This window comes from Eutrigla gurnardus (genome assembly GCF_963514095.1).
Source record: "Eutrigla gurnardus genome assembly, chromosome: 21".
In the NCBI taxonomy this organism is placed as follows: domain Eukaryota; kingdom Metazoa; phylum Chordata; class Actinopteri; order Perciformes; family Triglidae; genus Eutrigla; species Eutrigla gurnardus.
In genome coordinates, this window is record NC_139932.1 from 4211788 (window position 1) to 4237177 (window position 25390).

The 25390-nt window shown below is 41.7% G+C and overlaps 1 protein-coding gene across 5 annotated transcripts; it reads right to left on the minus strand.

The window, feature by feature from the left end:
* Positions 1-815: 815 nt before the first annotated feature.
* Positions 816-25043, minus strand: rab3ip (RAB3A interacting protein (rabin3)). 5 transcript variants are annotated; one of them, XM_084038521.1, is made up of 14 exons: positions 24910-25043; positions 12719-12844; positions 12020-12136; positions 8588-8754; positions 8060-8231; positions 7495-7590; positions 6505-6582; positions 4975-5181; positions 4761-4889; positions 4082-4194; positions 3945-3968; positions 3585-3684; positions 3142-3211; positions 816-2487 (listed from the first exon to the last, which is right to left on the minus strand). In XM_084038521.1, the coding sequence occupies exons 3-14, from the start codon at positions 12107-12109 to the stop codon at positions 2405-2407; spliced, it is 1329 nt and encodes a 442-aa protein (XP_083894647.1). In that variant the 5' UTR covers positions 12110-12136; positions 12719-12844; positions 24910-25043; the 3' UTR covers positions 816-2404. The 5 variants fall into 5 exon arrangements, with proteins under 5 accessions (XP_083894647.1, XP_083894648.1, XP_083894650.1 ...); XM_084038522.1 differs by having other exon boundaries at positions 24915-25029; XM_084038524.1 differs by lacking the exon at positions 7495-7590.
* Between the last annotated feature and the right edge of the window lie 347 nt (positions 25044-25390).

Below are 25390 nucleotides of genomic sequence, written 5' to 3' on the forward strand. Positions count from 1 at the left end.
TTTAGGATGTTAAAACAGTTCATAGGTTGAAAACTGGCATTAAAATAGTCTTGATATAGTATATAGAAAACTTCATGTAAAAGTATGAAGAAAAAAAATTTAAACTTGGTATTGAAATAAATCATATTCAAATAAAAGTCATACTATAATAAGGAAAAAAATGCCATGCAAAGGTTATAATATAGTATGTCAGAAAAGTCACGAAAAAGGTTGTCTTGAATTCATGAAAATGTAGTATAGTATGTTAAAAATGTCCTGAACAGATACAGTACAATGTTGAAAAATGGCATTTAAAAAAAGTGATTGAATGTCAAAAAAGTCACATCATAAAAATTACAAACAAGTGACAGTCTGCCATGAAAAGTCAGTAAAGATGATTGTTCATTAGGTCTGAAAAAAAAGTTGAGTAGTTCAAAAAAATGTTAAAAAGTTACATCATAAAACCCTCAAAAATCAAATCTAAATGAAAACCACAACTCTGCCTTTCGTCAGAGAACACTGCTTCAACCAAGCTCACTTAGCCTGTGGTGCAGGTGACCTTTGACCCGTGTGCGGTGGGGGGGACAGACTCCACGGACAGCGGCTGGGTTCCAGAGGTATCACTGTTTTTATTTCAGAGTGTCTGAGAGAAAAGGCACTAAACCAAACCGGGAGAGTGACACTGACTTCGAATGACATGGAGGAGTCAGCTTTAAATGAACAGAATAAAGTTTACACGACACACTCACCAGCCCGACACACAGCTTACTATCTACACAGCTGCTACCAGCAGCCTTTCAAGGAGCATTACCCAGCACATTTGTTTTGTCAACGTATGTCAAAGAAACGGACAGAATAAAACGTCAGCATCTGTTCTGGCATCACGTAGTGTTTAACAGCAAATATAGTGTTTCACTTCTCCTTTAACTCTCCTGAAGCTTCACCAACCATCCAAACAACCAAATAACCGTCAGAAACTCTTAGAAATTATAAATAACATGTTTTACTTCATATAGACAAACTTTACAATGTTGAAAAGATTGGTAATCCCCATTCGGACGGGTTCCAAAAGGGTAGGTGGGGAAATGTTCTGTCATTTAACTAACCTCAGGATGGGTCTGTTATCGGGGGCACCAGAGATTTGAAGGGGAGGCAAAGAAACAATTAAAGCGCTGTAATTCCGGAGTCAGACAGCCAGCCACATTCAAATCATCCCACCTTCCCCAGAGACATCAATCCAGTCTGAACAGGTTCACGAGGAGCGTCTACACTCGTCTGATTATCTTTGCATCCAGCTGGACATCTTTAATTACCCAGACTGCCTTCATCACACAGAAATTAAATATAAGCTTATACATGGTTTCACAATAATCCATTGTTTGGTCATCTTTCTGACTGCTCGCTGGATTTTCTCCACTTGAAGTTTTGAAACTTGACTACAGATAATATTACACACTTTTTTGCTAAGAGTTTTGTTTACTTGTACCGCTGCCAGGAAACAATATCGGAGATTTCTACAATATTTAAATATTTAAATTTGTTTCAATTTCCAAGAAATGTCAGGAGAAATTCTATTTTGAAATGAAGTCAGAATTTAAAGAGTCATATTTTGAGGTAAAGTCATAATTTGAGAAGAAAAAGTAAAGTCAGAATTTGATAAGAATAGTCAATATTTTTGAGATTATTGTTGAGAAAAATGAGAATAAAATAATTTATATTTGGAAATTGCAACTTTCTACTTATAACATTACTATTTTCTCAACAACAACAAAAATCAACTTTATTCTCAATTTCTGATGTTTTTCTCATAAGATTTGGACTTCTACTTGATATGTTTTTTCCTTGTCTTATGACTGTAGTCTCGTGACAGATCTTAATATTTAAACTATATTGTCTAAACCTCAGAGGCTCTTATTCTCCATCACGTGTTTGTTATTGAAGAATGTGAGTGACATATTTCATCCCTGGGAAACTGATTTAATGACCGATGGTTCTTGCATGTTTATTTTTAAAGGGGGAGAAATAAAACAAAAGGTCAAAGCTCCTCAGATGGATTCATATACAGACATATTTCAATGTTTAACTTGTGTTTTCATGCCAGTTGTCATCATATATTGGAGTGTTACGTGTTTCAATAAAGTAAATAATCATTTTTGGATTCAAACTCTCAACAGAAACCCACCAAAAGTCCAGATTGCTAAAGACAACAGACCAGTGACATCACAGTCTTTCAGTCTTTTATGTGGTGATTGAAAACAATCACAGTTTTTCTTTCTCACACACAAAAACTCACACACAGAAAGGAGGGAGGAGGGGTGGGAGGCTTCCTGGAATGAACGGATGGGAGGAGGAAAACCGGGAGCAGCGGGAGGGCGGGGCTTCGTCGTGTAGTCTGCTGTGATTGGAGGGCGGGGCTGTCCGTCGGTCACAGCTGGTCTTTGTAGTAGCCGAGCTTGGCAAAGGACATTTCCCTGCGGAGCTGCATCACCTCCCAGAACATCTGCTCCGCTACGAACACACAGCAGAGGGAGCAACACAGGCTCACATGATGGTCACATGATGGTCATCAGCGGTGGGAACCAACATTTACTCAGCACTTTGCAAAAGTCCAATTTGGAGCAATTTTACTGCTACTGTGGGGGTTTTTTTCGACTGAAACCATCGAATTACAAATGAATTTGGCCCAAAAATACTTTTTCCATTAGACTAACGTTGGGAATGAGAAGTTAACTCTTATTTAAATCATTAGGTCCTTAAAGTTGTAAAATGCACTAATATCAAAATCCTCAGTTGCTTCAAGTACAACCAAGAAGCTTTTAATAGGAATAAAGCCTCCAACGCTGAGCCCAATTCTTATTATTCATCCATGTGAAATATGGCTTTTTCATTTTCCTGTATGAACCGTGCACTGCAGAATGTTTTTTTAAGAGGACTTGGCTCCAGAGATTAGAGTGAATTCAGGAGAGAAAAATGTTGACTGCTCTATTATTAACAGTGACATTTAGTAAATGGAGACGTGGATCAGATTTCTCCCTCAACTCTCTGTCATCTGGTTCATTGCTAATAAGAGAGTAAAAGAGAGAGAGTGTGTGTGTGTGTGTGTGTGTGTGTGTGTGTGTGTGTGTGTGTGTGTGTGTGTGTGTGTGTGTGTGAGAGACTCACCATCCTGCTGTTTGACCAGCCCTTGGTGGATGTAGCGAATGTAGGTGAAGAAATTGCACACTGCCGTGATCTGAGGAAAAAGACAGAGACAAATAAATCCTGATACATTTCTAGGAACTGTTTGAGTCTTCTGAGCTGCAGTTCACAGAGAGCTCGAGGCTGACATCTACAGGAGTTAAACATGTATTACACTTGACTGACACTAGCTGAATCTGGGCTTCTCCTCTCCTGGATGTGATGTTCAAATACAAATTTGGATTTAAACAAACGTCTCAAAGAACTGAGATGACTTTTTGTTTTGTTTTACTCAATATCTCTGATTCCATATACATATATACACACACTCTGTGTGTGTGTGTGTGTGTGTGTGTGTGCGTGTGCGTGTGTGCGTGTGCGTGTGCGTGTGTGTGTGTGTGTGTGTGTGTGTGTGTGTGTGTACTCACTCTGTATCTACAGTACGGAGACACATAGTAATAGTTGGTTGAATCTCCAAACTTGATTCTGTGCTTGCAGGTTTTGGTCTGACCACTCAGGGCACATTTTCTGTCAGAGAGACACAAACAGACACAGAAGTGAAGTTATTTCTGGGTGTTTGTTTTGAGGGAAACCAGAATGAAAAAACGAGGACTGGAGGAAGCAAGGACAGAACGTAAGGAGAGAGGGACGACTGTTAATGATTTATCAAGGCTCGTCTCATCAGGATGGCTTTGATAAACCTGGATGGAAGGATGTTTATGAGTTAGAAGGGCTGTTTGAGGAGCAACTGAGGAGATTAGAAAACGCTGAGAGAGCGAGAGACTTACGTGATGAGCTCGGCCCTTCGCCCACTAGAGGAGGAAATTGAGGGAAGATGGAGAGATGACGATGAAAGAGTGAGAGCTCGATGGAGAGGAGTATCATGTGTATGTGTGTGTGTGTGTGTGTGTGTGTGTAGTCTCACTTTGGTCCTCCACACTCCACCGCCGAGGCTTTGACCACAGGCAGCGGCTGGAAACCCACCGGCTCCACACTGAGCGTGTTCTGCTCCACGGCTTCCAAGATGGCCGACCCAAGCTGAGGGGGGGGGAGAAGGAGAGGACAATAACGTCACATGACAGAAGAGCAGGGAGGACTTTAAAGGACAGCAACGCCACTTTCCTAGCAACGGTCACGTAACTTGTTCATTCGATGGATTTTACGTTCCATCAAATCATTTGTCTGGGTATCTGCAATGAAGACTCTTCATCACAAATCAGAAAGAATGAGAGATAAAGGAAAAGACTACTTGATCAGTGCTGCAGAAAAACCCTTTCCAACTACAAGAAAAACACGTCTCATGTATATAAAACGCTTGTAGCTGACATCACGGGGACAACGGCTGTTTAAGCTGGCATAAAGGAAAGAATTTGACTGGATATCAAATATCTCAATACACCTCTTCCTCATTGGGGATTGTCCAAAGTGTTAAAGAAGAAATGATCAATCATTGATTTGTTTGGAGAACGGACAATCATGCTGAATGCATTTCCTTCAAACGAAAAATTTGAAAAGCCGATTTAATATTTATAAATATGTATATTTGTTGCATCCTTGCTCCATACAAGCCTTGAAGTGAGAGCTTTGCCTGCATCTCTCTGTACCTCGCTCTTGCTGAAGGTGAGACAGGGGTAGATGTCCTCGCGGTAAACTCTCTCCAGGAAGCAGCAGCCCCGGGCGAGCGTTGGCGCCTCCTTCCACGCCTTGAAGTCGCTGAACAGCTGACTGTCCACCTGCACGCCCACCAACACAGGTCATCAGCTCACACATACAGAACATTACAAAGAGCGTTATTTTGGTGGGAAGTCACGCTCCTACCTCTCGACACTCCCGTACGATGGGCTGCGTGGCCGACGGGTCGGGCTGCGTCCCCAGGATGGCGGAGGAGGTGCTCTTGTTCCTGCTGTGGCCCTTCCTGAAGGGGGTCTTCACTCCACCTACAGAGGGGAGTTCGCCCAGCGGGGAGGTGGGGGAGGAGAGCACCAGCGTCTTCAGGGCCTGGACCTCTGCCTGGAGGACGTCAATCTGAAGAGGAGGAGGAAAATGGTTTTGCTCGTGTGATATATGGAGACCTGCCAGCACAAACACATCAGGCCTATTTCTAGTGCTGGGCGGTATGACCAAAAATATATATCACGGTATTTTTCAAAATTCGGTTTCACGGTATTTGACGGCATTTTTTTTTTTCAAGCACGACTGGGTGTTAACCTCATTTTCTAATAATTTAGAGAATATTTACTGCAGTAAATTGGCTTGGAATGACTTATTTTACTGTCATGAGAAGTGAATATTGTAGAAAAACATTAATGTCCACACTAGTATTAATGATGTGAAGGAATCAGAATGCATGACTGTTGCAGTCAAAATACAGAACCCTTTATTGTGCAAGTTTTGTAACTTGTAAAAACATCTTTTGTAAACCAACTGGCTACACAATGTAAACAATACGTCTCCTGTAACTGCAAAATGAAGACTTCTTTATTCACTGAACATAAATTAAGGCAACATCCATAAATGATATTGAAACAAATAAATAGAAAAAATAAATAGTTCTACCGTTTGCTTTTCTTGTCGTAGGCAGTCCCCCTAGCAAACGCGTCTTTGAGTGACATTTGACTCGTCTCTTCTCCCGCAGTGCCAACGGCGGCTACAACTTTAGCCCAGCAGCATTTGCAGAATATTGTTGTTTGTTCGACGTCGGATTTTTTAAAGCTGAAGAATTTCCAAACAACAGACACGGCTCCTCTTTTCGGCACAAGTTCTTCTGTTTCATTGCTTGCTCGTTCTGAACTTTCGGCGAAAGTTTTCACCGCTCAATGACGTCCGTATGCTCAACACAGGCTTTGCTCTCACATACTACAACAATGTCCGGCGGCGTGACGTTCCGCCGCTCTGCGTTCCCAACGTTCCTACGCTACACACTCACCGGTATTGGGGTATATGAAAAATTCATATCATAAAAAAAAAAACACCGGTATTCGGTAGTGATGTCCAAATGAAGCTTCATGAAGCATTTTTTTTATTTTCTGAGCCCAAAAGATGGCGCTCTCTGTTCAACAAAGGGTTGAAAGCAATGGAAATATATCGGCCTTCAACCCTTTGTTGAACAGAGAGCGCCATCTTTTGGGCTCAGAAAATAAAGAAAATGCTTCACAAAGCTTCATTTGGACATCACTAGTATTCGGTATGAACCGGTATACAGCACTACCTATTTGACTAATCAGGAGAGCAAGGAAGCTGTGCTGTTGTAATGTCAGCTACAGGCAGGTGCTGCTCGTCTCTTTGTGCACCATTTGTTTTCATATTAAAAGTATGCTCATGGACTCAGAAGGTGTGTAGTGTTGTCACCTTCCCCAGGGCTTCTTTCAGTTGTTTCTCAGCGTTTGCCTGTTTGACGTTGGCTTCTCTCACCATTTTGTGGGCCTCCTGCAAAACACAAAAACAAGTTTGGATATTTTCTTCACTCACGACGTGTTTGGATTGAGATTGTTTTCTAAAAGTGAAGCAGCATCGAGACAAGCTCCGTGTACTGAAGGAACAATGGACTCTAAAGATAAACATGATAAAAACATAACAGTAACAGAAAGTAACTGTTTGAATACTGAATGCTGGTTTCCTGCATACATACAGACTACACGAAAACACACACACACACACACACACACACACACACACACACACACACACACACACACACACACACACACACACACACACACACACACACACACACACACACACACACACACACACACACACACACACACACACACACACACACACACACACACACACAGAGTCCCAGCACCTTCTATGTAAAAAGGCCAAAGTGAGAGAAGAACCAGGAGGAATGAAGAGAAAAGGGATGACGTGTTGTGGAGGCCAGCCGGACAGATTCAGTCTGCACCTCTGTGTTGTTGATTATATATTTAAATTAAATACTTGAGCTGCTTTTACCACATGAAGATAAATGATTAGTTCTCTGACTGGCCGATGCAGCAGTTGGTAAAATAAGATGTCTGAATGTATGAAGAGCAATGAAGGACTGAAAGTAAACTCCAGACTTCAGTTTAAAGTCACAAAAGTGTAGAGAGTTGAACAAAACAAGACTGCAGATCAGAGCTCTCGCCCTGGTCCCCAGCACCCGACACATCCCAGCGAACTCCGTTTCACATCTCCGCTGCTAAACAATGGAGTGTAGCAAATCCTGTGCGAATCAACTTATTCTGTCTGTTTTCTGGGTGGCCACTGCTTCAGGAGGAAGGGAAACAGGAAACAGGAAACGGGGTGCAGAGGAGACGGACAGACGGACGGATGGAGGAGGGGAGGCAAACCGACCTGGAAGAGACTGGCGGTGAGCTCCTCCAGCTCCTGGCCGAGCTGGTCTCTGACTTTAGACAACCTCTCACACTCCTCATCTTTCAACAGCAGCTCCTTCCACCACACACACACACACACACACACACACACACACACACACAAAACAACAACAAACAGAAAACAACACAAAAAGAGAAAAACAACCGCCAAATGAAAAAAACATGAACGTTAAATCATAGCATGACAACAAACAAAGAGATGAGGAAAATAAAAAACAATTAGTGAAATATGTTTGAGGCCTCGTTTCCATTTGGAATGACAACAAATAAAAGAAATGCATTAGAAATGAAATAAAGATTATAAAATGATGATGATGCAACTAAGTGCTGAGAGTGTGGAGAGATGAAGCGAAGTCTTACGAACACACTCGCACTGGATTTTAGATTCCTTCGGGTTAGGAAAAGAGACAGACCTCTGTGTGTGTGTGTGTGTGTGTGTGTGTGTGTGTGTGTGTGTGTGTGTGTGTGTGTGTGTGTGTGTGTGTGTGTGTGTGTGTGTGTGTGTGTGTGTGTGTGCACCCTACCCTCTGGGCCTTGACCAGCTCCTCTTTCAGCCTCTCGTAGCCTTTCTCTCGGACCTCCATCACCGACGGGCTACGCAGCCGTGACAGGCTGTCACTCAAAGCGCTACACTCTTCGCTGTCCTCCCCCGACAGGAAGTTGCCCTCGGCAAACTCCGCCTCCTGGCCTGGCACGCTGGCACAAAGTTTCAGAACATTGTGAATAATTCCCAGAGGACAAGATGACATCTATAGATACCTTGTTTGGTCTCCAAAACTCAAATATAATCCATTAAAATTAATGTAAAACATTTTTTTTTATTTATTGTGACTTGGTGCTGTTTGATTACTAAACGGTGCAGTGATACGACAAAACGGATGTGACTGTTGAAGCAGAAATATGTGGGAGAGGTGTATCCAACTGTATTGGGATTTATTGCATTTAATATGACTTTAAATACCAAGTTGACAATACATGTGTGATTGATCACTTAACTCGACTACTAAGTGATTGTTTCAAGTCTATCCATTTTGACGTAGTATCTTCCATACCTTCCATTGTGACTGTGCCGTGGTGTGGAGTAAACCGGCTGCGTGGGGAGCTGGTCAGCCCGCAGGGAGGTGGGTCGGCCAGTAGGGGGCGCTCCCAGAGAGTGCGTTCGGTACAGAGTGGTGGGCGGGGCGCTGTGACGGGCGGGGGTGCGCTGCTCCGCTTGGTTCTGCCGGACAACACAGAAAATCAATAGCCAACCAGACTATGTGGTCCAAACAGATGACCTCATTTGGAGTGTTGATGGAGCAGCTCCAATGTTAGCAAAGCCTAGCACCCATCAACCAGACTCCATTCAGAAAACAAGCATTTTAAAGGGTGATGCTTGTCTTGCAGACAGACCTAAGAAAGCAGGACTTTGCACACGTTTTACTGATCACCAGAGCTCTTGCTGCGTATCCAGAACGCGGCAGCACGACAACGCCGAAAATGTGACCCCTCTCCTTACCACTGCAGGGTTTCCCGCAGCGCTTTCCTGTTAAGGCAGCCGCCTTAACAACAAAGGGCTGCCGCCTAAACTAACGTCTTAAAAAAAAAAAAAAAAAGAAAAAAAAAAAATCCATATACTAGCATTATTCGCCGCAGTGTTTCCCCTACCATTGTACAGGCCGGGCAGGGCCTCCAGGCATAGGCGTAATTTATGGGGGGGATGGGTGGGTTGCAACCCACCCAATAATCCAAACCAGCCACCACAACCCACCCAATTTGATATCATAATTATTGATATTGAATGTTAAGCATTATAATCACAACAGTGTGGTAGATTTTCTCAATTTACCAGTAAAAAATAGTGACGTTTGTCTGTGCCCCCTCCCGCTCTGAGATTTGGTTTCGCCCACCTTGCCGGACCTGCGCTTCTCTACTGTCTCTCCGGTCTCTCCCGGTCTCTCCCCGCATCAGCGGTGGTATGAAGAAAGCACGCGAAAAAAAGCAAAAGAATAAAAGTATCTTCCCAACAGGAGGTAGCTACTGCTAGGGCTCCAGTGCCACCTCTCACGAGTCAAATCATGTTACTGAACAAAAGTTAGTTTGTCCCCCCCCCAGCCGGCGAGTTCGACAGCGCGTGTGCGTATAGCCCCGTTCACATACGCCACTACTCGCCACTCGCTTTCTCGCTGAATTCTACTCGCTGGCAAAAAAAAATTCACTGCCGCCGGCGACTTCAAACGGCAACTATCTGTGGAACTCTCTGTTGACGTCAACTGTCGATCATCTCTATTCTACATTGTGATTGGTACTCGCTTCACTCACATCGCAGAAAGTTAAAATAATTTGATCTCCGATCGACCACATCGCATCGCCTGTCCTGACCACATTCCACTAGAACACATTCACATTCATTGACAGTTGTCTCTCAGAGATGGGCGAGTGGCGACGTATGTGAACGAGGCTTTAGTCAAAACCAAAACACCAAGGAAGGCTGAGGAATAGTCACCCACTTATATTATTATAATAATAATAATAATAATAATAATAATAATAATAATAATAATAATAATAATAATAATAAACAAATTGTGTTTTAGTCATTTTTGTTTTCATCTTTTCTTGAATGCTTAAACTCCTCAACCCCATTTAGTATGTCAACATTTGTATCAGTACCAGCAGTTTGTAAGAAATTGGTCAGTAATTGATATGTCATATTTTGTTTCTCAGAATTCACCAAATTGATGCATTAAAATGAAATTATTTAAAATTTTCTCCTGGGGGGGCATGCCCCCGGACCCCCCTACAGGATCGCAATCCCCCCACCATAGTCTCCAAAGATATATATATATACACCTGCTTCACAGGCGGAAATCTCAACCCCCCCAATGTTCAACTCAAAGTTACGCCCTTGCCTCCAGGCCAAAAAGAAATTAATATATGCCAAAAATAAGCCACCTATCAATTCATTCATAAATCAATAATCATTTACATGGGGGGGAGACACCCCCTGTGGGGGGAGGATTGTTTTTGATAAGCTGTGGAACTCTGAGTTAACCTATTTCTACCTGAATTTCTATGAACTATTAAGCTGTTGAGTAAACCCATAACTTATATTTTACTTCATAAAATAAGACATGCACTCATATGTCGTTGTAGTGTTTTACAGTATCTGTAGCTATTAATGTGATGCTCATCATCCCCCCCCCCCCCCCCCTGACAGACACCACCTTAACTAACACATTTTCTGGGGGAAACACTGCACTGGTACATTGCTTGTTTGTATGTGCTGGCACTTACTTTAATATTTTGCACTTTGTATCTTAGCACTTTTGTCTGTTTTTTACAGGTTAACTTAGCAGTTGGATGTGCTTGTTCTTGTGAAATCCTTACTGTACTGATAGTGATATCCTGTTGCACGTTCTTCTAACAAATGTACTTCACCATCATTACGTAAAATAATGTATTGGTTTGGTCCAGCTGTGGTAAACCAGCAGACGTGTGTCTTGCTATTCACACTGAATCCAGCTTGGTGAAATTCACTGAGCACTCTGGGTGATGTTATGAAGCCAGACAGGATGGTGTTCGGTTTCCTGGCGTATTTAGGACTTCACAACATGAACAAAGTAGCAATAGTAGGGCCCTATGAAATCAGTTTGAATTTTTTCTAGATTCAGTTTTATTTTTTCCCTAAAGTCCGTGTTTTCTGTTTTAATTTTTCAAAATTTTGTGTTTTCCGTTTTAATTTTTCTACATTGTGTGTTCTGCAATTTTATATATTTTTTTTCCATCAAATGGCGTCTAATCATGTGGTTGATGAATCAATATGAAGAATTTAACATTCTAGTAGTGTATGTGCAATCATTTATGGAGGAGTCACCGTGTCTAAAGTCAGCATATCTGTGGATCCACTCGCCGCTGTTTAAGTTTCACTTTCAATTGTGAATCAGTTCATTTCTGAATGTTTCTGATGTGAGATTCTGGTTGTAGCTGCTCATCACACGGATTCTTGAGGGTCGAGTCATTCTTGTTGAAAAGTTAGAATAAACGTCTTCGACATGACTATTGATCTGTGTGTGTGTGTGTGTGTGTGTGTGTGTGTGTGTGTGTGTGTGTGTGTGTGTGTGTGTGTGTGTGTGTGTGCGTGTGTGTGTGTGTGTGTGTGTGTGCGTGTGTGTGTGTGTGTGTGTGTGTGTGTGTGTGCGTGTGTGTGAAACAGACAGAGAGGAGAGACGCTGGATGAAGCGGTGTGCCCGTTAATTACACTAAAACACAGTAGAGACTCTCGACAACGTGTTTCTTTCCCTTTGCAGCTTAGGTGTGGTGACAAACACTTATAATGTTAGAGAAAACATACATTTTTATAAATTGTATCCAGTGTTTCGGTTTTCGGCCATGGTTTCCTTATTTTTTGGTTTTCGGTTTCGGCCAAGAAATTTCGATGCATCCCTACTAAAATACGATATAAACATATGTCAACCTGCATGCGATGAGGTTATTCCACTTACCTGAAGGTCAGGTGTGGTGGGCGAGGCCAAGTTCACCTCATGGAACCCCTCCAGAGTTTCAGCATTGGTCTGACTGCTGCTGCAGGCCATAGCAGCTGCTCTGAGACATCATACACTCTGCAGACCACACACACACCACACACCACACATACACACACACGTTTGCATTTTTAGTTTGTCCTCAGCGCTGGTATCCATCATGTCTTTTGACTCTTTGAACTTCAGAGAAATCCAACCTTCAATTTCAGTGTAATCATTATGAAGATACCACCAGAGACTGAGATGGCCAATTTATTCATTTTCTTTTAGCTAACCAGTGATGATTTATTGTTAATCTGGATGTTTTTGTGAAGTAAATCCATTGTGTTGAAGCATGTTTCAGAGACACTAACAGACATAATGTGTCAGTAAACATGGCTGAATTGTGAATCTTAGCAGTTCAGAATCATGTTTACAGAAAAATAAAAAAGGGTACATAAACCAGTGTTTTATTATGGATTGTTAGGATTTATCACATTGTCCAATTGCCAGACTGCTGTACCCAGATTTTTCAGAGGTTCTTTTAGAAAATAACCACAATGACTGAAAAGATGAAAGTCTTGTCTATCAATACATATATTACTGGTAACATTGGCGGCCAGAGAAAGCTGAGAAGCTGGATGGATATAAAAAATGAAGGTGTGAGTGTGTCAGCTGTACCATCGTGCAACTGTGGATGGAGACGCTGGCAGGATCGATGGAGGCTCCGTCAGTCAGACAGTCACCAACAGGACTGTCGACAGGTGAACGAGGCAAACACGCCGGCAGGTGGAAACTGTCCTTAACCTGAGAGACAAACAGGATACAACTACTGAGACCCAAAAGAAATAAGAACAATCCAAGAGACACAGACACTGAGCTGCCTTCAAAGTGTAACACAGTTGGAAAGGTTACTGAAAGCCAAACTAAACAGTGATATGCAGTAGGGGTGTGACGAGATTAAAGTCGACGATATTTCTCGTCGCGTTAAAAATCCGTCTCGCGAGATTTGTGAGCTATACATAGCTGAGGTTTTACCGACAGCTGTTACTGACTGGGAGCTTAAAAAACCCAACCACGGCATCGCTTATTGTTATCGACAATGCACGTAATATGAACGTGGCCGTGCGCGACGCGGGATTGAAGTCGCACATCTGTTTTGCGCACACTATAAATCTTGCAACCCAAGCTGGCTCGTTTACTCGGGCGGGTGAGACGTGTGACTGCTTTTTTTCATCGGAGTTCAGCGGCTACCGCAGTGAAAATGTCCAAGCAGAAACGGCTACAATTGCCATCACACAAGTTAATGACGGATATGCTGGCTCGTTACCTTGAGCAGCAAGCTGCCATAGCAGCATCACCAGCCCAGAGATGAGACAAAACTCCCGAAGCATTGATACACTTGACAGCTGTGATGTCAGAGATGCTGAAGATGCTGAAGATGCTGTAGTTGCAGCATGTTGTTCATGACATACTTGGTCAGGCTCCGTTTGCACTATTTACACTTGGGAAAAATAAATATTTTATTTTATTAATTTTATTTTAACTTTTATAAATTTTAGTTTCAGTTTAAATTTGTGAAAGAAGAAGTTCATTAAAAGATCATGCTTACATCATGCATGTAAAGAGTTATAATAAAATATTTCAAAATGCATGTGCAACTCCGTTAAATTAAAGTCTGTTAGTCCAGTCATATATTTTGTCATTGTAGTTTTCTTAAAATCTTGTCTCGTCTCGTTCTCGTGAACCCAATATCGTGTCTCGTCTCGTCTCGTGAGCGGAGTGTATCGTCACACCCCTAATATGCAGTTATATGTGATAGGCTGATTAGTTTGAACAAATCCAAAGGACAACACAATGTGAGGGAACGTCACTAGGGCTGTACCAAATGTACTTTAACATTCAGAGATTCTATTAATATTTATGAATGAACTTTCAAATGTCGGCGATCATATTTTGTGACGTCACCCTTTAAAAAAATGCAATCTTCAACAAACAAACAAAATCCTCAAAGTTAAAATCAAAGGACTAAATGTCTTATCAATTCAACTCTTTAATGATAAGACTCGTCCTTTGTGTGCAGCGACAAAGCAAACCTTCACCACAGTGAACATGTCACTTTTGAAAGGCTAACACCACCAACAAATATGGATTGAAACTGAATATTTTGTTAGATTAAAAACATGTTGTGGATTTTGCAGACGATTATACCCATCTTTTTTCAATAAATTCAGACTTTTGCCGTTTACAATTCTCTGCAGTTATTGAAACTGTTTGGATCACACAAGTGGGAAACACATCTATGCACCATTCCACCACTGGAATTTAATTCTTCAAATAGTATCAAATGAATAATATATGTGTAGCCTGATCTTTTCTGCAGCTCTGAAATACCAGCTTTAAACAGAAGGAATAGACCAAAAAAAGCTGTGCAGCAATCGAATGTTGTTTTGGAATTTGAACGTTGATTGATCAAAGCTTCAAAGTATTCTTTACACCACTACATTTTACAACATCTTTATATTTGAATATTGCAGGGAAGCTTGATTATTAACATGATATTATTGCCAACAATAATTGCAGCATAAAAATTGGATCGGAATAGTGTGCGCCAATGCAATTGGCGAAGAGGTATGATAACCAAAGGGTTAGGGAAGTTATGGGGTTCGGGGAGGTGGGGAGGGGCATGGCGGGGGTAAGTAAGCCAACTTCCTTTTTTGTGTATTTTGTTAGTTTGTTTTTTTGTCCCATCGGTCTCATTGTGTCTTTCAATGTTGCATTTATTTACCTTTTCTTTTTCTCATTTGCTCTGGAACAATCCACAGACTGCAGTGCTGGTATGTTACACTTCATATCGATCTTTGTGCTATGGCCGATGTAGCCCATTCACAGAAGGGTGGTGGACAGGTGGTAAGAATACTCTCATTAAATGTAGGTGGACTCAATGCCACAGTCAAGCGTGCTAGGATATTCTCACACATTCAAAACCTTAAAGCTGACATAATGTTTCTCCAAGAGACACACTTACTTAATATTGATCACCAGAAATTGTCTAGACCTTGGATAGGACAAATCTTTCATTCTAAATTTAACCTGAAAACGAGAGGTGTGGCCATACTTGTTAGGAAAAACGTGCATTTCACTCCAGACAAAATTATTGCAGACCCAAATGGTCGCTATGTGATTGTCCCCGGTACATTGTACCAGAAACCGGTTGTCCTCGTATCTGTCTATGCTCCTAATTGGGATGACTATAACTTCATGAAAAACCTATTGTCTTCTCTTCCTAACTTAAATTCCCATGTGCTAATTGCGGGAGGTGATATGAACTGTGTCATTAACCCTCTACTGGATAGGTCTAGCTCCAGAACTTCAACACCATCTAAAATGTCTCAGACCCTCTCTGCCTTTATGGAACAATATGGCTATGTTGATCCCTACAGACTTCTACATCCCACTATTAAGCAGTACTCTTTCTTTTCACACGTACATCGTACTTTTTCACGCATAGATTACTTTCTCATTGACAAAACACTAATTCCCTCGGTAATATCCACACAATACTCACCTATAGTCGTATCTGACCACTCCGCAGTAACCCTTGACCTTCGCTTTGACCATAGGCCTAAAGATTATAGGACATGGCGCTTAGATCCTCTGTTGCTGGCTGATGGGAATTTCTGTAAACAAATCTCCGAAGCCATTGACCTCTTTTTGGAAACCAATAACACAGAAGGCATCTGCCCTATGCTATTATGGGAAACCCTAAAGGCCTTTATTAGGGGTAAAATTATTTCATATACGTCCTATATTAATAAAAATCGTAGAGCGCGCCAAAAAGAACTGGAAGAATCCATTGCCACTGTAGACCATCGCTACTCAATTGATCAATCACCTGACCTTTACAAGGAAAGGTTGAAACTTAAGACTGAACTTGATCTTTTGACAACAAGAGAGGCTGAACAACTTCTGCTCCGCTCCAGAGGCACTCAGTATGAATTTGGAGATAAGGCAAGTCGGCTTTTAGCCCATCAGCTGAAAACTAAAACTGCTTCCAACCAGATTACTCAGATCCGTACTAATACCGGTGCGCTTACGTCTGACCCCGTAGAAATAAATAACGTTTTTAAAACATTCTATTCTCAGCTCTATACGTCGGAGTCCTCCAATAATGAAGCTCATATGTCTGAATTTTTCACAGCACTAGACGTACCCGTGATTTCAGAGGATAACAGACAGATGCTGGACAGCCCTTTGCAACTTAACGAGATTACCGAAGCAATAAAACTGATGAATAATAATAAATCACCCGGACCGGATGGTTTTCCGGTGGAATTTTTTTAAAAATTTATAGAAAAATTAGCTCCATTACTACTAAGGATGTTTACGCAGTCGCTCCGGCAGGGCTGCTTGCCACCCACCCTCACCCAGGCCTCAATTTCCCTTATATTAAAGAAGGACAAAGATCCCTTAAACTGTGCGTCTTTTCGTCCAATATCGTTACTGTCTGTTGATGTTAAAATACTTGCGAAGGCAATTTCACGTCGGTTGGAGACTGTTATGACCTCCATTGTGTCAGAAGACCAGACGGGGTTCATTAGACAACGACACTCATTCACCAACATTAGAAGGCTTCTCGGCATCATCCACACCCCACCTTCCCCTTCTGACCCAGAAGTAATCGTGTCCCTTGATGCCGAGAAGGCCTTCGATAGGGTGGAGTGGTCCTACTTGTTCACCGCGTTGCGGCATTTTGGCTTTGGAGGCAATTTTATATCCTGGATTCAATTGCTTTACACCTCTCCTCAAGCATCGGTATGCACAAATACTTCTCGTTCTAAGACTTTTCCCCTTTCCCGTGGAACGCGCCAGGGGTGCCCGCTTTCCCCTCTTCTATTCGCCATCGCCATAGAGCCACTCTCGATAGCACTTAAAACGGAAAGAGGTTTTCTGGGCATCCAGCGATGGGGAACAGAACACAAAGTATCCCTCTACGCAGATGACCTGCTTTTGTACGTAAGGAACCCGTTGTCTAGTATTCCTCTGATCTTATCAATTCTTAACTTCTTCAGCACTTTTTCGGGATACAAATTAAATGTTCAAAAAAGTGAATGTTTTCCAGTTAATCAGCCAGCCTTGGACATCCCAGCACTGTCTATCCCGTTTAAGTTTTCCAGCTCAGAGTTTAAATACTTAGGTGTCGTCATTACACGATCTATAAGGTCCCTACGTGAACAAAACTTTGCAGCTCTCACCTCAAAAATCAAGTCTGACCTCCAAAGGTGGAGCCACTTACCCCTTTCACTAGCAGGGAGGGTACAAATAGTCAAGATGAACGTTTTACCTCGCTATCTATACCTCTTCCAATGCCTTCCCATCTTTTTACCCCAATCGTTTTTCAAATCTATTGACTCTGTGGTCTCTCAATTCATATGGGCGGGTAAACATCCTAGAATCTGCAAAGCTGCCATGCAGCGGAGTAGACCTTCAGGTGGACTTGGCTTGCCAAACTTCCAATCTTATTACTGGGCGGCAAACGCGCACAAACTATTACTCTGGTTTACATCCCCACAGAGCAGCTGGTGCCAATTGGAATCTGACTCATGCATATCGTCATCGCCGCAGGCTCTGGCATGCGGCACCCTGCCCTTACCTTACTCACAGTACACATCTAACCCCCTTGTCGTTGCATCACTCAAAATCTGGGCTCAAATAAGGGGACATTTTAAGTGGTCTTCCCTTCCTCAATCAACACCCATCTGCAAAAACCATCTCTTTGCACCAGCCAGAACTGATCCGCGCTTTGTGTTCCTGGGCAGAGGGGGTCTGCGTTCATTAAAAGATTTGTATGTAGAAGGGTCATTTGCAAGTTTTAACCAGCTACAAGCCATATTTGGATTAACCAGTTCGGATTTCTTTAGATATTTTCAACTACGGGATTTTGCAAGAACTCATTCACCTACATTCCCACTTATCCCAACCGTAACTGGTATGGACCACATTCTCTTAGCTAACACCACCCCTAAAGGACATGTCTCCTACCTATATGACCTACTGTTGCCAGCCAATGAATTAACTATTGAAAAAATCAAATCGAACTGGGAAGACGAACTGCAAGTGACCCTTTCTGATCGGTTCTGGAGTAAAGCCCTTACAAATATCAAACTTTCCTCTTCATGTATGCGGCTTAGCCTCATTCAATTTAAAGTGCTCCACAGGATTCATTATAGCATGTCCAGGCTCTCTAGAATCTACCCAGATACAGTTGAAGATAAATGTAATAGATGCTCGCTCTCACCGTGTGACCTTACACATATGTTTTGGACATGCCCTAAGTTGTTTACTTTCTGGGATTCATTCTTTAAGGTTATTTCTGAAATAACGCAGATCCATATCCCACCATCTCCTCATGTAGCTATTTTTGGAAGACTTCCAGATGAAAATGTTGCAACAAATACTCAATCCAATGTAATTGCTTTCTCCTCTCTGATCGCTCGAAGGAGCATTTTGCTCTTATGGAAATCCCGCCTCCCTCCATCACTCAAATCTTGGCTTCGTGACATCATGTCCTTTCTAAAATTGGAAAAAATTAAATTTGCTTTGAGAGGCTGCTCGGATAAATTCCATTGTCACTGGCAACCGTTGATTAACTATTTCGACCGTCTGCCTGCGAGTGAAATTGCACAGTAGAATCCAAAACATACTTTACATTAAACTACACTACTTTGCATTAATTTATTATCTGTGCGCTGCTGCCTGTCCACCACCCTGCCCTCTTCTGTAGGAGTGACGTATATATGAACACTGTGGTTTTAAAACATGTTTAAAAAACAACTCTGCCTTCTATAGCTGGTGGTATAAGTACTGCAACAATTCCATTATTTGCATAACACAATATTGAGACTTTTTTTTTTTTTTTTTTTTTTTTTTAGATATATTTATATATCTATACATATAAAGATACTTTAATATTATAATTCATCTTTGTATCTTTTTTATTAAAGGTTTTGTTTTATATCATATTCATTTACTTGCTTAATTATTTGCATACATGTCTTTTGTCCTAGCCTGTCCATGTCTGTTTGCTCTTGTCTGTCTTTATCTTTTATATATAATTTTTCTTTTTTAGTTTTTCTTATGTTGAGGAAGCTGGGGGTGGGTATGGGAGGGGTTAAGAAGAAATAATCATTTGAAAAAACTGAAAATGCCTTTGTAACTGTCTCTGAATGTACATCATACTTTGTCATCATTTTCTTTAATAAAATGTTTAAACAAAAAAAAAAATTGGATCGCAGCCTCAAGTCTGCACCCATAATTATCTTTCCTTTCAACAGGTCAATGGTACTATAAACTGTATTAGTGTAAGGCTGACTGGATTCTGGCTCAACTGTCTGGGTAAAATTCCAGCAGACAGAAGGAAACAGGAAGTTCATGGCTGACAAGGGAGTGACTGACAACTCCTGAACACAGCATTAAGTCTATTTTCATACCAGCGATGCTCCATTATTATCACCATTATCATCATTAAGCGTGTTCTTGAAATAATCTCTGTGGCCCCGTTTCATTGTTTTGCCGACCTCAGCAGGGTGTTTCAACTGCACACCGGTCCCACCTGCTCAGCCTGGTGGTTTCCTACTTGTGTGCGTGTGTTAAGTGGGTGTGTCAACCATTGAGCATATATACAAAAGCTGAAATTCGGCAACATCACCTCAAAAGGACAAATAAAGCTGAGTCACAAAAACTCACGTTATCCTGCAACTTATTTAAATATCCAGCTGAAGAAGTGTTGTGTGTTTATACAGTATCATTGTGTAAAAGTCACACCTTCTTCCATCATTAAATATCTGCAGACAAGTTGACATGATGAATTCATCGCAAGTAACATTTAAGTCGCGTCATTGTTTTGGTCCCAGTTTTGCTGTTGTTGCTGTTATGTGACAATGCAGCTGACGGCCCTGGACTGGTGCATTCAAGGACGATCCTACATCCGACACTTGGTGAGTCGGCATGGACCAGTTCGAATGAGTCTTTTATTCAGATTGCTTATATCATATCCTAATCGGCCTAATTTCAGTATTTTATTAAGTAAAAAGGCACAATGAACAATCAGGCAAAAACAAAGAAACAGAAAGGAATGCATCTATGAACATGTTGTGACAGCCGGCCACGGAGGAGCCTAAAAGGAGAGGTACTAAACCACCAGTATGTGCCATTTCCGGTATTTACACTCCGGCCCCGAGACGGAGCCCATGGGACACAGTCAGCTAGACCTCCAATCAAGCGTATGCCCAAATATGGAGTTCCTGTGATATCACTACAATCAGCCAGATGGAAAACACCTGAACCTCGTTGGAGAAACTCGGCGGCAGCCAATCACCGCCCAGATTACACGACACAAAAGGGGAAGTGAAACACACACACAGGAGAGTACCTTCGGGGAAATCAAATGGTGGAGTTAGTCGAAAACATAAGAGTTCAGTTCTTCTAGTTGCCGAGTTCGCTTGTGCTATGGCTAGCGCAAGTCAATCGTTCTAGTTAGCATGGCATTAAAAACACTCATCCTTCAGCTCTCGCTAATGAGTGTGAGCCGGTCCGATATTCACTCTCGTACGAGCTCTCTTTGTCATGCTCCCGTTTAATTTTCTTTGCCTCATCGGACATTATACTCCTCCTTTTCTTTGCAGGCTCTGCCATGACGGCAATTTAAAAAAAAACTACCTAGCTGCAAGGTATCTTCCACGCACCTGCCGGGTGTTCTCCCACTGATCTCTACGCAGAGCCTCCACCTACCGGCTTTTGTAACACTTGCCATAAAGCAGGTCAAATTGTAGTCTCATTAGAACTACAAAACCACTACCCGATGAGGCAAAGTTACATAGTGCGGTTACAGCCGATAGAGGGCTGCAGAGTGAATGCTGAAGTGGCGTTCACCCGGTTTTGAGGTGATGAACCACTGAAACTATTTTGGAAACATTATTTTAAGGCACTAAATACTCTTTAGTGTTGCTTTAAACACATCAGTGAGCCTCACTGTTGCCCTGGGTGACATGATGCTTCCTCGCCACAAACACACATACTGCAGATCATCTTCATCACCCATTCCAGTGTCCCCTATGGGACCATAATGATGAAAAAAGATCAGTTTGAATTGTGCCATGATTTACACGTTTGTCAACATAAAAGATAATTTTACAGGTTTAGAAAGTCTCCGTTTGCTGTAGGTTTGTGAACTGCTCAGTGAACTACATCTCGTCTTACAATATACGTCACCAACACGGCCGCTAGTTTGGCTCGCTACCTAGCTAGCCAACTTCGCTAGGTTGCATCACAAATGCAACGTTATTTTACCTGGTGCGTTTGATCCAGAGACTCTTTTATCAGCCAGGAAGAGAAGGAAGGAGCGAGACCTGTTGTTAGTGTGAGTAACATCCTGGTACCCAACACGAAGACATCGTAGTTTCAGAGAGAGACACCAGTTACCACACATTTGGGTGTGTCGTGTTTGTTATTACACATTTTAACTTCATTTTAACTTTAAATGGGATCAATAAAATATTTCTCTCTTGCTGTACAGCCAGAGATATTTTTTTTTTTTTTTTTTAACAAAATATGGTCTCATGGAAGGTACTGACTAACTCTCTCACACACACACACACACACACACACACACACACACACACACACACACACACACACACACACACACACACACACACACACACACACACACACACACACACACACACACACACACACACACACACACACACCTCATCAGTCCAACACAGGTGAAACTGCACCGTCTCAAACCAACCAATCCCTGCAGTCGCCCCTCAGCCCGTCTCCATGGGGACCAGTCCTGGGGAGCCCATGGTAACCTGATTCGCTGACTGATGCTGGGTTATGGATCCAGTTACTCCGGCTGCCTGGTAAGGGCTCATGCAGGGTGTTTAAACGGTTTACAATGCAGCCTTACGTCACTCGAAACACTGACGACGACTTACCCAAAGAGCTGAACTGAGGTGCAAAAGTCAGCAGCAGACATAATATATATTAATATTATTATAATAGCAATAAACAACACTGCACCAAATATGACTGACACAAGCTCAAATCAAAACAACTGACACACACTGGTTTTCGCTCTGTACATAGTTACTTATTCTTTGATCATGATTGTCGGTTTTATTTTGGCAAAACAATTGTATGACTGTTTGTATTCATCATTGTAGTTTTGGAGAACTCCAGTTTGTAATAGTGATGAAAGGGTTTTTATTTGGTACTGCTTTTGTTTCAGTACCACAAGTACCATACTGGGAGCTTAGCCAGTGGGGGATATCACTGAAAATGTAGAGCTGCAGCAAAATAAAATTAAGGAAACTTGTTAGGCAGAATGCCAACTTTACTTTAGGTCCAGGTCCATGACATTTTACTTGTGTAAAAGTAGTAATGGAAATATAATTTCTAGAAACAGATGTATATGCAGACTCTAGGCAACAGGACAAGATTTTGGTGTCATTTGTAGTCCGAGTAGTATTAACCAATCGTGTTCAAGCAGTCTTTGGTTGAACGCAGGTAACCAGGCTGTGTTGAGAGAAAATGAGGCAGAGCATTGGCTGAAATGAAAATCTCAGAATCGGCTGCTGTCCCGACAACGCTGTAGCCTTTTTGAAATTAGTTTATAAACAGGTTACTTGTGAAATAATCCAGTAGTACACGTCGTCTCTCAACTCCGGTCTTGCATCGAACAATGAGCTGCATAAGGAAAAGGAAGTGTTGGCCCAGACATCTGCTGGCTACGCCAGAACACCAGAAATATATATAATATATAATAGCACCTTGTCGTCATACTGATGATCGTTGGGTTCAGATTGATACCGCAGTGGAAGAACACGCCGTTAAATATGTTCTTCTTTACCGTTCGAAGAACACAATTTTTAGCATCAAAATATAATTAAAAGGACCAAAAGTAAAAGTACTCAAAATGCAGAATAATAAATATTCTATTCATGGATTATAATGATCGATGCATTCATGTGTTCATCACTTTAATATTGCAGCTGATAAAGGAGGAGCTCAGTGTAATTACTATATAAACTGCTGGAGAGTTTAACCTACAATAATACAGTGTAATTTATTCATTTGTATTTTGAATACATGAGAAAATAAGCAAAGTAACTTGAGTTATCCAATAAATGCAGTTGATTAAAAAGTACAATATTTCCCACTAAAAATTAAGCTGAGTAGAAGTATAAAGTAGCAATAAATGGAAATACTCAAGTACAATTTAGAGGTTGGTACTTGTTCAACGATTGAGTTAATGTACTTGGGTACTTTCCACCACGAATGCTTCCTCCAGCATTACAAATTCATACTGTCAAAAATATGTAAGTTCTATATGGAAATTATAGAACACAATAATCCTGGTCCAAATAATTGTGATTCACGATATCATCCCGATAATCAGTCACTTTATATAATGTTATGAAACAAATATTTTTATCAAGTCACAGATGATGATTAGCGTCATTAATTTAGTGTTAAATGCATCCAGACAGCAGTAATGATAGGGCGGCAAAATAATCTCTGGAGCTTGAATGCACCTGGAACACCTGCTTTTCAGGGTTGGCTTAGTGAAATGAAAGGTGCCAGAGTATGAATGTGGCTTTTATAAGGGCTGTCACTTTGAGCATCTGAGTCACAAGTACAGTCAAGTGGATTTTATGTTTTCAGGTTCTATCAGTTATTGGATATTTTGTAAGAAGCTACGTGACGATTCCCCTCTTGCTCACGGGGTTACATGGGGTGGGGATGGAGCGACGGGGGGGTGATATAATGTGCATTTGTTTTCAAAACTGAAAAATAAAAAATTCCAAGTCATAAAAAAAAACATACTTCATGTTTATTTTGGTGAAACTAGACACGAAGCTTTTGCACAAGAAGTGCTGCGTCTGCAGTCTACAGTAACTCCGTTTAACCTGACAACAGCCTCTCTTGTTCATTCACATGATTTCCAGCTGAATGCTAAATGGAGAATCTGTTTAAAACGTTGTGTGTGCGCTCACGACCTGAAATTACACCTCGAGCTGGATTGCTCATATGACTCCAAACGCCAGGCTGCGTTTTAAAGCACCTGTTTAGGGCGCAGTGACAGCTAGCATTCGGTTAGCTGTGTGAAATGCTAGCGGACAGGCTAACGTGCTACTTATCCTACTTAAGCAAGACGACGACTGACGTTTAAAAGCTAACGGGTGTTATCTGAGACTGCACGCATGAAAGATTCATCAAAGCAACATCTTCGCCGTGTGTCAGTTTGGGTTTCGTTGCTATGTCGAGCTAACGATGCATAGCATCCGATTGGCATTCTGAGGCGATATTTTAGCTGCAACCTTTGTGTGAGAACGGCAGGAATAACCCAACTGGTCATGTCAAAATAGCTATAAATAAAAAATCTTGTTCAAATATATCAGTTATTTTCATTTGGGGCGCGGGGGGGGGGGGGGGGGGGGTGTTACTGATCAGATGGACATCGCTTCCATTATCGGCCAAGGCATAACCCTCGGCCCCGGCTAGGCAATTTCACTCATTTGCCTCGAAATAAGGGGATGTATCGGGAATAAATCTGACTTGAATAACAGCAACTATGCTTTAACACTGACAGTGAGGGTGTGTGGTCGCTTGGATGCGAGAAAGGAGGAGAAATTGTGCGACAGACGGCTCAGTGTCCGATAATAGGCGCCCTTAACTTACGCTAATGGTGCGTTTACGTAAAGCTACGTCTAGCTAGCTAGCGGCGTTAGCAAGTTCCCCTAACTTAGCCAAGAATAATAACAACAGCAGTGACGTTCATAACAGCCTAGGTGCGGACTCACCGGACCTCTGTGTGGACGGCAGCCGGACCGGTGGCTCTTGCTCTCGGTAACGTGCAGAGGCAAACCGTCAAACAAACAAACGGACGCACCGGAGTGGTTGTTGACGCAGACCGGAGCAGGTTACTCCAACTGACTGGAGGTGCGTTTAGGGACAACTGGGGAACTAGAGCTAGCCGAATGGTTGTATGTATAACACCAGTTTCAGAAATTACTATAAATTCGATTAAATAAATAACCAAATCAACTCACAAACACACTAAAATAATAATGTTTAATAACATAATACACGATTAAGTCAAAGCTAACTATGCACATTAGAACTTTACAGGCATACTAAAAAATGTCAAATATTATGTCATGTAGCTCCAAAGGTTTAAGATTTAAGAATCGTAATGAATGTGACATTGTCAATATGCGTACCATAATAGATAGCTGGATTATCTGTGTTATATGTTCAGGGCTGACCTCTTCTGAAGATAAT